The sequence below is a fragment of the Vipera ursinii genome (genome assembly GCF_947247035.1).
Source record: "Vipera ursinii genome assembly, chromosome: 5".
NCBI lineage: Eukaryota > Metazoa > Chordata > Lepidosauria > Squamata > Viperidae > Vipera > Vipera ursinii.
Genome location: NC_139518.1, coordinates 83,078,345 through 83,095,988, shown reverse-complemented (window position 1 = coordinate 83,095,988; position 17,644 = coordinate 83,078,345). Strand labels below are relative to the sequence as shown.

Genomic DNA, 17,644 nt, shown 5'->3' with positions numbered 1-17,644 from the left:
CAGTCTCAGTTCCAAAGCAGCCAATTGCTGCTCACCTGTCAGGACTTGGCCCAGACAATTGCGTGTGGGGACCAGAGGAGGAAAGAAAAGAGGCAGGGATAGACCCCTCCCATCTTTCCTTGTACCAAATAACCTACAGATTTCTGGGAAGTCCACAACCTAAGATTTCTGGGAAGGCTTGATGGTGCTGACAAGTTTCAATCTCATTGGACTAATGGGCCCCAGATTTTGTTTTGTTTTAACTTGGCCCATTTGAAGTTTATTGATTAAAAACAATTGCCCCATGATGCACTGTTTTTCCCAAATGAAGGTTACAAAAAGGCAACTACTGAGAGTTTTAATAAGTAGACCTGAATTAGGAGAAGATAACTACACTTAACTTGGTCATCTTCAGATAAAGTAGTTAAAATATTTCAAGAGAACATGATCAGAGTGAATACTAATATACATTTTATAAATATGATCATTTCTAGCTTTCAACTTTTATTATGGGCAATCTCTCAAAAATAACATATTCTAACAAAATTCAGCAATATTTCTCAGAAGTTGCCCTGGAAAAAAAAAGCAAATTTGAAGCCCAAACTATTTTAAACATGAAATGTGTAAATATTTCATATCAATACCAAATATCTTTTTCCTTTTTTGAGTAAATTCCTGCAGCTTTTTAATCTTTCATCCAGTATTTAATATTTCATTCTCCCTCCTTCTTCAGGTGCAGATTCCATCATAACAACATGCTGTAATAACCCATACAGACACAATACTATATGGAGTTGAACTTGGATTATGCCCCAATTTAATACTGTTTGGACTTAATCAACATTCCTCAGGACAATCTTTAAGTCCGATCTATATAACAACTCCAGACACAAAAGCCCAAGAAGGCATAAAAACCCGCCACTCCCAGCTAAATGTGGTCAGCTTTCCCAGAGCCACATTTCTGTCTGGCTCTGCTCTTCAATAAACTACAACTTTCTTTCTAAAGCAGTCTCCATTTTGTTTATTCCCAGCTTGGACTGGACCCTGATGAAGATTTTTCTTTCAACAGTATAGTTTCCACCCTCTGTCAAGATCAGCCAGGTGAGGCACAGCAAGGGAGATTGTTCTTTTAAATAGCTTGGGAGAAATGTTACGTGTGAAAACCATAACGTTCACATGACTTCTAGAATCTGCATGGTTAACTGAAAGGTCAAACAATACCTGCCTGCAAAGAAAAAACTGCAGATGTTACGACAATGTTAAACCTTGAGGGCAAAAATTTATCTGTTTGAAAAAGAGATATTTGAATGCAAAAGCACCTTTTTTTTTACCTGTAATCTCATTCTCTTCAAGATTAATCATTTCAAGAGCCTGCAAAGAAGTCAGCTGGTCAGGAAAAGTGTGAAATTTGTTCCTAGACAGGTTGATAATTCTCAGATGTAACAGGGTTCGGACCTCTTCTGGCAAGTGATGAATATAATTCCCTTCCAGATTAAGTTCTGCAATTAGGCAAGATGGATAATCAATAAAAATGCAAATTGATTCTTACAAATATTCCTAATTTTTTGAACTTTATATACCTATTTTTAATTATAGTGGGAGAAAGAAAACACAGGAAAATAAATATCTGCATATGTTTTGGGTTCATTTTATGTAGTCTTGGGATGTGTGGAGAACAGATGTCATTTTAGGTCATATTTTTGCAGAAATATTGAAAATTCAAAAAGTGTCACAAACACAAGCACCATTATAGAAGGCTTGATTTAAAAATGCTTAAAAGACAACCTAGTCCCAAAACCTCTTATAGTAAACTCTTGGAAGATAACACATTCTCTTCTAATATTATTTCTAATCAGAAATCATTGCAATGTAGGTCATTTTACACAATAAATACATTGTGTCATGGTTTGGACTAATGAAACACTTCAAAGAACATTCAGGTATTGTTTATCCTAAAATGTCTTTAATAATGAAAGCAAAGTGTCGGCACAGCATGGTGGAATGCCAAAATCTGAATTCCCCTCCCTTCAGCACCTAATATTTGGCACAATTCCCTCCTCCAATTAGCAGTCATAAATCACATTCTCCAATCAGTTTGAAGGGCAAAGCTTCCCTTCTGTTCTGTAACGCTATTTCTTTTTTTTTTTTAATTGAAAAGTTTTAAAATACAATTTTCCTTTGAAAAACCCCCCTTCCCCCTCCCTCCTCCCCTCCCTACCTCCCCCCTATCTCCCCCCCTCCCCCTCTCCCTCCTCCCTCTCCTGCCCCCCCTCTACTTCCCCTCCTCCCCCCCTCCCCCCCCGACTTCCCAGAGCAAAATACAAGGTATATATCTAAAAAGCAATCATAAACAATCATATACTAACAATTATAAACTCTAAAATCCATCACTCTCTAGCTTATATAGAGTAAACCAATCCTTAACAATACTAAATATATATAAACTAAAATAAAAAAAAACTAACATCATTCCCATCTATGTTCTTCCACAATTCACTATTACCTAGACATATTCTCACTTACACACCACAAGCACCTATCCCTATTAACCTCTCTAGCCAAAATAGGCTATAATAGATAATTCTTACACAAATTAACCCGCATTAACCCACAAAACTTTCTTCCTCTTCCTCTATAGTTAATTATCCATTAATTCCAAATTGAAAATTCTGTTACCATACATAACGTCCCAAAACTCTTAAAAACCCAACTACCACTTGACTATAAGTATATTGTGGAAGTTCCATAGATTTCTACTGGTCTTATTTTTTAGTCTTTTTTGAGCGTTTTAAGGCAGCACGCGTCACCCTCTGTTCTCTAAGATCATCCAAAAGAGTTGCAGCTTGATCTCCTCCTGTACCCTTCTCGTCCATCTGTCCATCTTCATCCTCTTGACATTCTCCTTCTCCAGATCCCTCTACAGCTTCCAGAAGTGTTGATGGGGTTACTTTTAAGACATTGTTGTAAAAATCATGCGCTTGCTTCACAGTACCCAAACAGTACCTTTTGCCATCATACATGAAGCTCAGCCCAGCTGGGATCTCCCATCTGAACCTTATATCTCTTTGCTTGAGCTCTTGCACAAGAAATATAAAGTCCTTCCTTCTCTTTAAAATCTTTGGAGGAATTTCTTTTAGAACCAAAACTTCTTGACCAGCAATCACAACTTTAGTATCATAGGCAACTTGTATAACTTCATCTCTAATTTCCCTTTTTACAAAATAGACCACCACATCTCTAGGCAACTTTCTCTGCTTAGCAATCCACGAATTCACACGAAACACTTTGTCCATGCCTTGTTTTATTTCAGATGCTGGATGGTTCAATACCCCCTCAAGAGCCTCAGAAACCAGCTGCTTTAAATCTTCCTTAATATTCTCTTTTAGGCCTCTAATTCTAACAGCAAACTGCATCTGGTAAAATTGAGCCAAACTCTGTTCGTTATCCATTTTGTCTTTTAAATCTTCAATTTCCAATACTTTTGCTTCTAATATAGCATTCTTTTGAGTCAAATCTTCCACTTGATCATCCAGCACCTCCACACATTTAGCTACTTTATGCACTGAGGACAAAATGTCTACCTTCATCTCTCTAAGTTTCTGTTCCATCCTTTCTTCCATTCTCTGCTCCAATTTCTCCAATTTCTCCTCCATCTGTGCAAATTTAACACCCATTGACTCCAAAATTAACTGGGTATGTTTTTCAAGATCCTTCGATGTCAATACATCAGGAGAATGCAACGCCTGCAGTAATGATTGTTGTTGCACCGGAGAATTTCCAGCACTCCGAAAAGTTCTAGGGGGAGGTTTAGCCGCCATCTTTTACTTACAATTGTGACGCACTTTCACTTTAAGTTTTAAGCAAAGTTCATCAAGCTTGAGAGTAAAATAAAATAATCCTCTTCATCTCTTTATCTTTCCTTCTTGTATTGCTCTGCCTGCTCTTTTCCTTTCATAGTCTCTCCTTCAAGCAGGGATGGTCGCAGACGCCTGGCTCTGCTCCATGAAATCCGGAGCAGAGACGCTGGCCAGCTGGGAGCAGCCCAGGCTACGGGGGAGTTCAATCCTTCAGCCGCCCAAGCTCCAAGCTCAGGCGGCCCCGGAGAACTCTACCCCTACCTGGGGGCTCACCCCCTCCTCTTCTCCCGAGGAGGGGGCTTCAAATTCGCCCGAACAGCTGATCGGCGCTGTTTCGGGCGAAAAAACAACAGCTGAGCCGCGGGCAGCCCGGGAAGGCTGTCTCCGTCGCCGCGGAGCCACCGGAAGTCTGTAACGCTATTTCTTATCTTATTAAAAACAACTGGGAGAAACATTCTCCCTCCTCCCCCCAGCTTCATCTAATTCTAAGAGGAAAATAATTTAAAGGAAAAGGCTGCCTCTTATATTGTCAAAGCAAAAACATCCAATGTTAGCAGCACTGACATCTGCCCCCCCTTACAAAAAGGATAGATCCTGTAATGTAAACAAAAGCATATGTCAGGGATTATCTCTTGGTTTGTTGGGGTTTTTTTCATGAAACCTTTTGATGAGTCAGTCAGCCTTCACATTGCTAGATTTCACCCAAGTAGCTTCAGACAGTGAGTACCCCTTTCACTGTACTAGGTACTGCAATTTTCCTTTAAAAATTCTAGAGTCAAGAATACATTTCACTTCATAGTGTGTCTGACCCACTACTACAAGGGTCCCAGTGCCTCCTTAGGGGGAGGTCTTAAGGTGGAGTCCCGAAAAGGTTTCAGCAGGCTGCAATGGAAGACAGGGTGAACTCTCCCTAAAAACCTAGGGAGTTTTAATTCTACTGTGACGGGGTTGATGATCCTTACAATGGGGAAAGGCCCCAAGAATTTCAGTCCTAATATCTTGCTGGGTAATTTGAGGCATAAATATTTAGTTGACAGATAAACCGTTTCCCCAGCTTGGAATGTTCTTTGGGGAGCCCTATTTTTATCAGCCTGCTTTTTGTAGGTCTCGGAAGACTTTTTTAACGCTGTTTTCATGTTTCTCCAAACCTCTTCCCACCCCCTCACCCATTGATCAAATGTCTGGGAAGTGGAGGGCACCTGAGGGTATTCAGGTATCAGGCTGAACTCTTTTCCTGTGGCTACTCTGAAAGGCGTGCAGCCGGGGCTGCTGTGAACAGAATTACTGTAAGCCACCTTGGCGAAAGGGAGGAGGTCAGTCCAGTTTGTCTGTTGGTAGGAAACATAGCATCTGAGATATTGCTTCACCATTTTGTTAGCGGATTCTGCAGCCCCATAGGTAGCCGGATAAAAGGCAGATGATAAGCCTTGAGATGATCCAATTAAGAAAACTCCTCCAAAGTTTCGCTGTGAACTGCACTCCTTTATCCAAAATTATTTGCTTAGGGGTGCCATGCAGTCGGTAGATATTTTTCAGGAACAATTTAGTCAGTTGTTGGGCAGATGGAAGTCCTTTGCAGGTGATAAAATGAGCCTGCTTTGAGAACAGGTCTATCACAGTCCAGATAACAGTATTTCCTCTCCTTTCGGGTAAGTCTACTATAAAGTCCATAGCTATTTCTTCCCATAGTTGAGAAGGGTCTGCCACCGGCTGCAGTAGCCCAGGGGTTTTCCCTGGAATTCTTTGCCAGCTTCTCTCAAGCCTAGAGACAGTGGCTGGAGCTCAGGATTCCAGATAGTTTGAAAAGAAAGTAGATCTTGGCATGATGTCATGGTTCTGACTAATGAAACACTTCAAAAAATCTTCAGGCATTGTTTATCCTAAAAAGTCTTTAATAATCAGTGCTTTTTTTTAAAAAAGAAAAAGGTCCCGGAACTCACACATGTCATACAACCCGCCTTGCCTACCCTACAAGGTTCCATCCAAAAAAGGTGCCGGAACTCCCTTCTGAGCGTTCTATGAGAAAAAAAGCCCTGAAAGCAAAGCGTCAGCACAGCATGGTGGAATGCCAAAATCTGAATTCCCCTCCCTTCAGCACCTAATATTTGGCACAATTCCCTCCTCCAATTAGCAGTCATAAATCACGTTCTCCAATCAGTTTGAAGGGCAAAGCTTCCCTTCCGTTCTGTAGCGCCATTTCTTATCTTATTAAAAACAACCGGGGAAAACATTTTCCCTCCTCCCCCCAGCTTCATCTAATTCTAAGAGCAAAACAATTTAAAGGAAAAGGCTGCCTCTTATATTGTCAAAGCAAAAACATCCAAAGTTTGCAGCGTTGACACACTGCCTATAATACAATACTTTTAAAAAGCATTCATAATCAGCCATTACTTTGATGAATGGAATGTATTCTTCTATACTATTATCTGTCCACCATTTCAGTACAGTGCAATTGATGTAATAAACTAATGGGAGTTTCTTCATATCTGCATATTTGGGAAACTGCATAGTTTTAGATAATAGATAGCATCTGCCTTTTAGGATCAACCACCAACAGTAAAGGATCAAGGAGTCATAAAATATAAAATATGCTGGAGACCAGCACTTGGCAGAGCAGTCATAAAGGGCTTGAAAAGATATTCAGATGCCTACAAAGATCAGAACATTTCAAACAAATTCCTTATGACACTCTGTTGAAGTCAGAATGGGACTTTGAAGAAGTAGAGTAGGAAAAGCATTAATGTTTTTAAACTTTGGTATTGGGAAAGACTTCTGAGAATATCATGAATAGCCATGAAAACAAATCAATATATGGTAACATTGAACAAATCAACTCAGAGTTCTCACTAGATGCACAAATGATCAGGCTCAAATAACTACTTCAGACACATTATGTGAAAACCTCATTCTCTGGGAAAGCCTTTAATGCTGGGAAAGGTGGAAGGAAAGAGAAGAGGAGGACAAGCAGCAGCATAGTAGAAGGTTACCCACAGTAGCGATGAGTACATTATTGGAAGTAAAAGGAACACCAAGTAGGCAGCTTTTGTCATGGTGAAGGTATCATCACCAAGAGTTGGCATTAATTTGATGGTGCATAATCAAAAATAATTCAAATTGGATTGCAGATGTTTTCGTTGTTATGGTCCTTCAAGGATGCCCTGAACTCATGGTGGCTAAGAGAACAAGTCCATGGAATTTTCAACGTTTTTCTAAAATGGCTTGCCAATATCTTTTTCCCTCAGCCAGATTTGGCACCATAAGAACTCTATTTTTTTTTTACAACCTTTTAATCCTTGTTCAGGGTGGAGTGAGGGCAACTGAATGGAGCTGAGCGTTTACTGGCTGGATGCCCTTCCTGACGCCTATGCGAAGTTCACAGCAGATATTTTCTATTTGTGCCCTGGTAGAGAAACATCTGCCGCTGCCTAGGATTGAACTCTCAAACCTCCTGAGTGGGAGGCGAGTATCTTCATTTCTAGGCCTTGGCACCACTCCACCATAAGAACTCATAATTTTCCCTATATCAGTCCAGTACCTTTAACCACCACACCTAAATGGTTCCCTGCCTTTCAGATATACTAGCATTTTACTATGTGGATACCATAACCTCTTTGAAAAGCAAGGGATAAAACTGATTTAGATGTAGACACAAGTAGTATTCTTTATAAAAGGTAAACTTCATAAATATTCATCTACTTTTCTCAGCATTAAAAGCAATATAAAAATATCTTAGAAAAAGAATAAATAGCAAGAACAGTATCAAACTTCTGTAATATGATAAAGCTAAACAGCTACAGTGATCCTTTATTAATACCAGTAGTTCAAAGCTTCGACTTCAATTTTATGTTCATTTTCAACAAGAATCATTTTTTAAAGAAACAAAATATGTATCTCCAGCACTTCTGTCCCCTCTAGAGTGTTCTTTAGATTCACCACCGGCAGGAGTTTAATTTACCAGCTGGAGTGAACAACAGTACACTTGAAAAGTAGACTCAGGATTATATAGAAAAAATACACTGGAAACATCGTAGGAAGCCTGAAATGCTAACATTTTTATTTTCAGAAAAAATGAATTCCAAATACCCTAAGCGTATATCCAGAGAAGGACCAATGTCTCTTGTATTTGTCCAAAAGAGATTTACAACCGGTCATTTAGGGACCATTACAATGGACCCTCCCCCAAAAGCTATTTATAATCCATTTTTGAAATTATGACTGCTGTACACAATCATGTGGTGACACATTCACTTGTTGGGCTTTTGGTAGTCAGTTTATGATTGTTTGCAGCATCCCATGGCCACACGATTGCAATTTGTGACATATTTTTTATCAGTTTTTGGAATAAAAAAACACACACACTAGAGAAAATGGATTCACTTAACAATCGTGCATTCACTTGACAACCACTGCAAAAGATGTTCCCCCCCAAAAAAAAAATCTGGTCTGGTTATTTGATCCCTCGATTTACAACCACAATGACTTAAAACTATAATTCTGGACTCATTTACAATTGTATGTTGAGAACAATGAGAAAGAATGGTTGGAAACTGATCAAAGAGAGAAGCAACCTGGAATTAAGGAGAAACTTTCTGACAGTGAGGACAATCAACCAGTGGAACAGGTTGCCTTCAGAAATCGTGGGCACTCCATCACTGGAGATTTTTAAGAAGAGACTAGGCATTCACCTGTCTGAGACGGTACAGGTTCTCCTGCTTGAGCAGGAGGCTGGACTAGAAAATCTCCAAGGTCCACTCCAGCTCTATTCTAACTACCTGTATTGGAAAGTCTGTGAAAGGCAACAGTCTGCCTACTGGCAGACCATAGGAAAGAGGTCCAAGCAAGCCCACTTCATGTTGGCCACTGAAGCAGACAGATAATAGAAAGATAAAAGAGGAAAATGTAATCACTGAGTGCCATTTCCTCCAGAACACTGATATTTATTTGCATTCCACTGACTTTCTGTTGACCATCTCCACTCCAGGGTCGCAATACCGGGTGTTAGGTTAAACATTCTACACGATTCTATCAAAAGCCATCCTACCATTTCTCTAGACTTCCATATACCTATTATCATGTGGAATGCTCTACACCAGGGGTAGGCAAACCTGGCTCTTTTATGGCTCGTGGACTTCAACTCCCAGAATTCGGTATCTGGTAGGAGATATAGGAGTATAGCCAGCCGTACCAACAGGCTGAAAAATAGCTTTTATCCGTGGGCTGTTAGGCTTTTAAATGGGATATAATCTCTGTGAACTTATGCAGAATTGACTTGGGAGGCCGGTGTGTGGTGTAGTTGGTTCTCATGGTGTGGTAGGATGGAGGTGTTCTGTACCAGCCTGCTACCGGCCCTGCAGAAAAGGCAGGGACAACCCCTTTACAAACGGCAAGAGGCTGGAATTAAGCCTGCCAAATTTATTAACATAAAGCAGAGCAAAACAAAATACCAACCATGAAACAGAAGCTATGAAACAGGAACTAATCAAGTGGTTGCCTTCAGCAAACCAGCCCTCCCACGCATTCCCCTTTTATACAGTTCAGGGCATGGCTTCTCTCTGCCTCCTTCCGAGGTGCCCCATTGCTTTCCTCTGTTTACTCCTGATTGACTGCCTCCTGCGTCGGGCATCAGGCTCACACAGCTGGGTCTCCGTTGTGACCAGGTGGGAGGGGCCTGGCTGAGGGCTCTCATCAGCAAGATCTTTAACCCCCTCAGCAAGCTCTTCAACACCCCCCTCCTCCTCTTGAGTCGTCCGACCCAACTGCCGAACCCACAGGCTGACCCTGAATCACGACTGGAGGGTTTGTTGTCACTGTGTGTTGGGGGGAGAGAGCACGGGGGGAGGCTCAGCTAATCTCAATGTACACATGTTGTACTTTGACAATAAAGGTTTATTATTTATTATATTTCAAGCTTTTGGGCTATGCATGTATAGGTAATCCTTAACCTACAATGGCAGTTAGGACAGGGATTGTCATCTCTAAGTGAGGCAGATATAAAGTGTGACCACTTTGTTTAGCAACGGCAATCCAGGCAGTCCTGATGGCTGGTGTTTTGTGAGTGCCCCAGTTGTTAGGCAACTTCCTGCCGGCTTCCCATAATCAAATTGATTGAGATGGAAGTTGCAAGCTCCACGCCCTGCAGGGTGGGGGGATGGAGCAGGTGGAGGTGTGGAGGTGTGTGGGAGAGTGCACAAAAGCCTTGAATTTCTGAAGCCGTCTCATTCTGGAGCTGAAATCCTCTATGGCTGAAAATTCTCCTTGCATTTTGGCATGGGGCTTTCTTAGCCCACAGAGATGAGAGGAAGTCCTCTTGGCAGACGGCAATGACATGTGACTGTTCCCTACTGGCTTCCCCACTGACTTTCTGGGGAAGCCAGCAGGAAAGAGTGCAAATGGTAATCACATGATCCCGGGGTGCTTGGCAACCAGGTGGAAATGCAAATGGAAAGCCCAGATTACAATGATGTGACAGTGAGTGCACTGCAATGGCTGTACTTTCAGGGACTAGTCATAAGTCCCTTTGTACAGCACTGTTGTAATTTTGAACAGTTGCTGAACAAATGGTTGTAAATCGAAGACTACCTGTGCCAATACTCATGGACAGAGACATTTGTGCCCTTACTTTTACTGTGATATAGCATATTTTAAACAAGGTTGATTCTGTTCACTAGAACTATGGTGCTGTTGTACGTTTGGTGGGTCTTACCACCACAACTGCAGCCGCATTTTTTAAAAGAAAATTTTATTGGTTTTCTATTTTTACATTTAAATATTTGAAAAGCAATGTGGTGGCTGAGTTGGTCAATAATTCAATAACATACAAATATATTTAGTACAGATCTCAAACTGTTATATTAAGTGTTTCCTCTCTTTTCCCCTTGGTATTTACTGTCTCATATTTAAATTAATACAATTTTTATATCGATTAAATAAAAAATAACTTCATATGCGGACGGCATGCATATGAAATTTCTCCAGTTCTTTGATGAGTCATCATTCAGGATTTACATCCATAAACAAGAGAAGAAATAACCATAGCTCTGTAGTCTTTCAGCTTTGTGGAGACGTGGACGTTGTGTTGACTGAACACCATGGTATGCAACAGCCCCAAAGCCTGGCTGGCCATGCTGATCGTGGAGTCAATTTTTGTCCAAAGAACCATCACTAGAGATGATGCTTTGCAAGTAGTTGAAGCTGTTAACATTTGTCATCTAGGTTTATCAACAGTTATTTTTGGTTCTCAAAGCTTGGTATTTGACATGGGTTGGTAAAGTACTAAAGTCTTGTTCAGGCTGATAGGTTGAAGAACATAGCAGCATCTGAGGATTTGTTCAGTATCAGGAGTCTGCAGTTATCAGCAAGAGCTTTCTTGAATGATTGCATGGATCTAGTGCTTTGATCCAACCCTTTCATGTATTACATTTAATAGAATACATTTACTCCTATGTTCCACTTTGGTAAAATTGCAAGCCTGCAGCAATTTTGGGAACAGTGAATTTTTGGTACAGCCCTTGGGCTCACATTTAAGTTTATGTATGAAATTCCAGGATATAAATTGGGTCCCATGTGCTACCTCAATTTCACCTTTAGAACAGAGGGTAACACCATCTCTCTTGAATGGGAGCAGAGAATGATATGGGAGTGAAATCTAAGAGAGATGAAGTGTAATTTTACTTAAGGACCACCACTCATAATTTCTGTCCCTTTTGTTGCAATACATAAAGCACTGAATGTTGGTGAGATCATCTGTCTAAAATGGCAGATGAAGCATTTAAAAAGTGAGATTAACTTGCCCAAACAAGGCTTTATATTAGGATATAATGTCAAATCTCTGGTCTGTGTGGTGGTGTAGAGCAGGGGTAAGCAACCTTGGCTCTTTTATGGCTCGTCGACTTCAACTCCCAGAATTCCTGAGCCAGCAGGGTGTGAGTCATCCCTGAGAATCTTCCTCACTCTTCCAAGGCAACGAGCCCTGGCGATGTCATCCAGTGGTGTCAGGGGACAGCCCACAATGTCTTGTGCTGTGCTCACTACCCTCTGTAATACTTTCCTGTCCACGGCTGTCAGACCAGCATACCAAACCACAATACCATACGAGAGGACACTCTCTATAGTAGACCGGTAAAACAGGGTCATTAGCCGTTGTTCTACCCTGTTCTTCTGCAAGACCCTAAGAAAGTGAAGCCTCTGTTGGGCCTTTCTAGCCACCTAGGTTGTGTTAACTTTCCAGGTCAGATCTTCGCAGAGGTAGACTCCCAGAAATTTAAAGGAGGAAACTCTCTCCACATAGTCCTCCCCGATGTAAAGTGGGGCAGGTTCCTCCTTTTTTCTCCGGAAGTCTAACACCATCTCTTTCGTCTTGCCAATGTTTAGGTGCAAGTTGTTATTACTACACCATATGGATAGTTTTTGTACCTCCGCCCTATATGCTGTCTCATCCCCACCTGTAATAAGACCCACCACAGTTGTATCATCTGCGAACTTGATTATCGCAGTGGATGGGTCAGATGATACACAATCATAAGTGTATAAAGAGTACAGGTAGGGGCTAAGCACACAGCCCTGTGGCGTGCCGGTATAAAGCTTCAGGGGGGTGGACAAAGCAGACCCGACCAATATGAAGTTGGTGGACACTAAGCTATTAAACTAAGCTTTTTTGTAATTCCTGCAACAATTTTATCAAACTAATGCCTTTTAGGTATGTTCCCATCATTCCTAGCAGGGCCTCCCAAACCTATTTAGGCTTGGAATGATGGTAGATGGATTGGGTTAAAAGTAGAGTATTCGGAGAGCTCATCCATGCTTGCTCCTTTGGTAAATTATTACAGTATTAAGGTTAATGGCTTTCATAACATTACAGCTTTTCCACCCCATTTGCTATGATGTTTCCAGGCACTGACTAAAAGTCTCTATTATGAAGTCTCAAAGATAAGTGCACTTCTATAATGTAAAATTTTGGAAGAGCTACATTTATTTTAATTGCAGAAGCTTCTCCCAAAAAAATTCTGGGAAGCGTCAGTTAACAATTAATGACTGTAATTGTTCAAACAGTAAGTCATGAAATTGATTCAAGAAACGACAAGGAAGTTATTGGTTTGGTGCTTCTGTACTCCATCTCATGCCTTTGAATGCCAGGATGTATGTCTGTGGATCCCCTAACTTTAAAACACACACACAACCTGGTGATAAGAGTGGCAAAGAGCCCATTCTTCTCCATTCTTACTGCATCCACAGGAGCCCAGGAGCCCTGTTTAGGGTCACTGGGACTCTCCTTGGGACCGGGAGCCTGGATGCCTATTTGCAGAGCCAAGCAGAGGAATTTTCTATTCCTCTAAAGCAGGGGTAGGCAACCTTGGCTCTTTTATGACTCATGGACTTCAACTCCCAGAATTCCTGAGCCAGCCATGCTGAGGGGAAAGGGAGAGGTTTCCAAGCTGAGCCATGCTGGCTCAGGAATTCTGGGAGTTGAAGTCCATGAGTCATAAAAGAGCCAACGTTGCCTACCCCTGATCTAAAGGATAAAATCGCCTAGATCTATTCCCAGCTGGATGCTAAGTGTGAGGGAAGTCCTGTGGAGATGCCCAGGGAGCAGACTTTGAATCTGTTAGACCTGTAGAACTGGGCAGGGTCCACCTGTGTGCTAGATCCATGCCCCTCCTGGCTGGCTAAGGCTACCCAGGAGGGATCAGGAAGGTGGGCCCAAATGATGGTGAATTCATCCTTCTTAGAGGGTATGTTCCTGGATGGATTTAAAGAGGCTCTGGTACATCCCTCTCCTCAAGAAGCCATCAGTGGACCACATCATTTTGGACAGTTTTCATCCAGTCTCTCAACTTTCCTTTTTAGGGAAGGTGGTTGACAAGCGGTGATGTTACAATGTCCAAAGATTCTGGATGAAACATATTATCTGGACCCTTTTCAGTCAGGTGTCAGGCCAAATGTGGGACAGAAACAGTGTTGGTATTATTATGGATGATCTCTGATGGGAGCAGGATGGAGATGGGCAGTTTTTAAATAAAATAAATAAAAATAGTAACATATTTTATTTAGTTAGCTGTTTAATTTCTCAGTAAAAACACACTTGTTGAATTCCAATTTCTCTAAAGCATATATGCTATAAAACAATAATCAAATCTAAAGAAAGAATTTTAAAAATAACACAACTACCATCTAATAAAAAACCTGTAAAAAAAAACCCCATAAAAATTAAGAAAAACATACAACTGATACATTGATATTGATATTCATGCTTCAAAACCTCTCCTTACTGGCTTTGTTTTCAATAATTTCTGAAAACCCAGTAAGTCAGAAGCTTATTCTGAAGGTTGCGAGCATCCATTTTCCTTTCCTCTCAAGTAAGGAACTATTGACAGATTCTTCTGGGACCTTCATGTCAGTGGGTTGATAATGGATGGAGAAGATAGTCTTAATTCATGAGAAAAGCTAGAGCCAATTACCATTGTTTGCTTTTTATACAACACTTTTTGTTTCTTCTCATCTTTAGATCCAAGCATCTCATGGAACCGACAAAAACAGATGATTAGAGCTTATTCTCTGGGAATATCACTGTGTTTTCAGATTTCACAGCCTTGTTTCTTTCATCAGTTGGACAGGGACACTAATAATGCCTGTGGTAGAAACTGGGCACACAGTTTGCTCAATTCTTAAGTCTTTTTAGACTCTTTCCCTCAGGACCAGCATAGAAAGGGTTTGGTAAAATAAAATGTATTTATTGTATGTTAGAAACGCTGTTTGGTTTCTGACCTTTGCTTGAAAGCTCCAGGGTGACTCAGCTGAAGCACTATAGGAATAACAATATACACACATAAAAAAAATCATACTAACAGCATGTGTGATTATGCCTCCTATCTTTATACCTGCTGTGTGGAACAGTCACATCCAAAGAAGTCTTAAGACATTCGCCTTTTAGTTCTGAACAACTTAGTTGCACTCATTTTATTTATTACATTTATTAAATTTAATAATTTTATTTATTAAATTTTATTTATTTATTTGTTGTTGTTGTTAGCTGCGAAGTCATGTCTGACCCATCGCAACCCTATGGACAATGTTCCTCCAGGCCTTCCTGTCCTCTACCATCTTCTGGAGTCCATTTAAGCTCACACCTAATGCTTCAGTGACTCCATCAAGCCACCTCATTCTCTGTCGTCCCCTTCTTCTCTTGCCCTCAATCTTTCCCAGCATTAGGCTCTTCTCCAGTGAGTCCTTCCTTCTCATTAGGTGGCCAAAGTATTTGAGTTTTAGCTTCAGGATCTGGCCTTCTAAAGAGCAGTCAGGGTTGATCTCCTCTAGGACTGACCGGTTTGATCGCCTTGCAGTCCAAGGGACTCGCAGGAGTCGTCTCCAGCACCACAGTTCAAAGGCCTCAATTCTTTAGCACTCAGCCTTTTTTATGATCCAACTTTCACTGCCATACATTGCAAATTTATTTATTAAATTTTATTTATTTCTTAAATTTACATGCTGCCTATCTCACAGGTCATTGAGAAGGCCAGGATCATGGGAGCCAACCTCACATTCCAGAGGGCAGGGCCCACAGCAGAAAAGTCTCATCTCCCAGACACCACCAGTCAAATTTCTTTGACAGACAGGATTCAAAGTAGGTCTCTTCCGCTGCAGCAAGTGGGACAAGGCCAATTCATTAGCTCCTGAAGTACCCTGGACCCATGCCACATTTATTACACTTGCCATTGTAATAGTACTTGTAGACTATGCCATAGTTTCAGGACTTCTGTTATCCTGTACCAGGTCATTGTTGTAATACTTCTAAAACAGGGGTCCCCAACCCACGGTCCGTGGACCAGTACCGAGCTGCAGCATGCCAGCAACCGGTCTGCACAAAGAAGTAAAGCCGCATCCACAGAATGCAGGCAGCACACAAAACCACACACTCTCCGGTCCACAAAAAAACCTTTTTCCATGTAACCGGTCCCTGGTGCCCAATAGGTTGGGGACCCCTGTTCTAGAAGAGTTCCCCTTTAGAGTTATAACCTGCCCTACAAAATAGTCCTCTATTTCAAGTTTGCCTCCTACGTACTTTTTCTTGTGAATCTACACATTTTCACATAGCAGGATCCAACTTTGAAAATATTGGCTATAGTGAAACGAATGGTAGTATTTTTCAAAAGAAGGCAGTTTTTGTTTATTGTTCAACTCCTCTGAGTTGAAAGCAACTTTCACTGATGTATTGACCAAGGATTCTATATTTGTTTCCCCAACCACTCTTGGACAGGTTCAAAGGCAAGTGAAAACCACTTTAGGCTGCTCCAGCTAAAATTCCTCTTCCCTTCTCTTCATCAGATCAGTCCTTTGAGGGAACATTCTGAAAACGTCTTTAAAGACATCATTTAAGATGACTTTAATTATGACTGTTGATATTCCCTGGAAACCTATTTTACAAGGGTGCAGATCTCCAAAGGGCAGCTATAGAAAACAAATAAATAATTAAAACCCTGTCGGACAGGGGTGTCAAACTACCGGCCCGTGGGCCGGAGCGTCATGGAAAAACTACGGCCATCCCATTTTCGGCAATGGGAAAAAGTTCCGATACGTCGCGCGACGTCACGTGACATCGCGAGTTTGACATGTCTGCTGTAGGAGATTATGCACATCAACCTTTATAAAGTTGGTCTTGGCATTTCACCCAGCAGGAATTAATGGCAGACTAATACCTTAACAAGCAGAGGAAAACAACATAGCAGATGATAGTAAGATGCCAACTTGTGCCTTTTTTCAGGAGAAAAAAGACATCTGGAGAACATTGTTTTTACGTGTCCTGAACTCCCAGTGAATTCCAAACTCAATTTGGAAAATGATCTGTAAATAAAAGAACTGGCCTTAGCAGGATACACTGGAAAACCACAGAGCCTCTTTAATACAGATAAATCTCAACTTACAACCATTTGTTTACCAAAAGTTCAAAGTTACCATGGCATTGAAAAAAGGTGATTGTCGGTTCCTGCACTTACAACTAACAGAGCATCCCCAGGGTGACACGATCAAAATTCAGGCACTTGGCAAATGACCTGATTTATGACTTGATTGTTTTAATGATGGTTGCAGCATCCCAGGGACACGTGATCATCCTTTTCCAACAAGAAAAGTCAATGGGGGAAGATGGCTCATGATTCATTCATAATGACCTCATGATTCATTTAACAACTGTACCGACTCACTTAATATAAGATGGAATCTATCTATGAGGGTATCAAAAGGATTTTGACAAGTTATCTGAAGTAGGCCACCCTTCACAAATTATTGAATGGAACTGAGATAGTCAGGGACAAGTAGTTTTGATCAGAAAAAAAAAGATTACAACAGAATCCTGGTTGTGAAGAAATAAAGTATTTAACTGACATATGCAAGACATTTCTTTAAGCAATGAAACAGAATTAATTTATAAAGAGAACATTCTTCTAAAGTAATTATTTCAGAGTGAACTGTGAAATGATGGGATAGTATAAAGGTAAAGGTTCCCCTGCACATGTGTGCTGCTCGTTTCCGACTCTGGGGGCCGGTGCTCATCTCCACTTCAAAGGCGAAGAGCCAGCGCTTGTCCGAGGATGTCTCCGTGGTCATGTGGCCGGCATGACTAGACGCCAAAGGCACACAGAACGCTGTTACCTTCCCACCGTAGTGGTCCCTATTTTTCTACTTGCATTTTTATGTGCTTTCGAATTGCTAGGTTGGCAGAAGCTGGGACAAGTAACAGGCGCTCACTCTGTTACGCGGCACTCGGGATTCGATCCGCCAAACTGCCAACCATCTGGTCAACAAGCTCAGCGTCCTAA

General features: G+C 41.2%; 1 protein-coding gene across 1 annotated transcript in view; it reads right to left on the bottom strand.

The window, feature by feature from the left end:
* The window catches only part of LRRC20 (leucine rich repeat containing 20), a 77,189-nt gene that overhangs the window by 32,505 nt on the left and 27,040 nt on the right, over nucleotides 1-17,644 (bottom strand). The window contains exon 4 of the mRNA XM_083364835.1: nucleotides 1,311-1,478. Within this exon, the coding sequence (XP_083220961.1) occupies nucleotides 1,311-1,478 (168 nt within the window). The remainder of the gene's footprint in view (nucleotides 1-1,310; nucleotides 1,479-17,644) is intronic.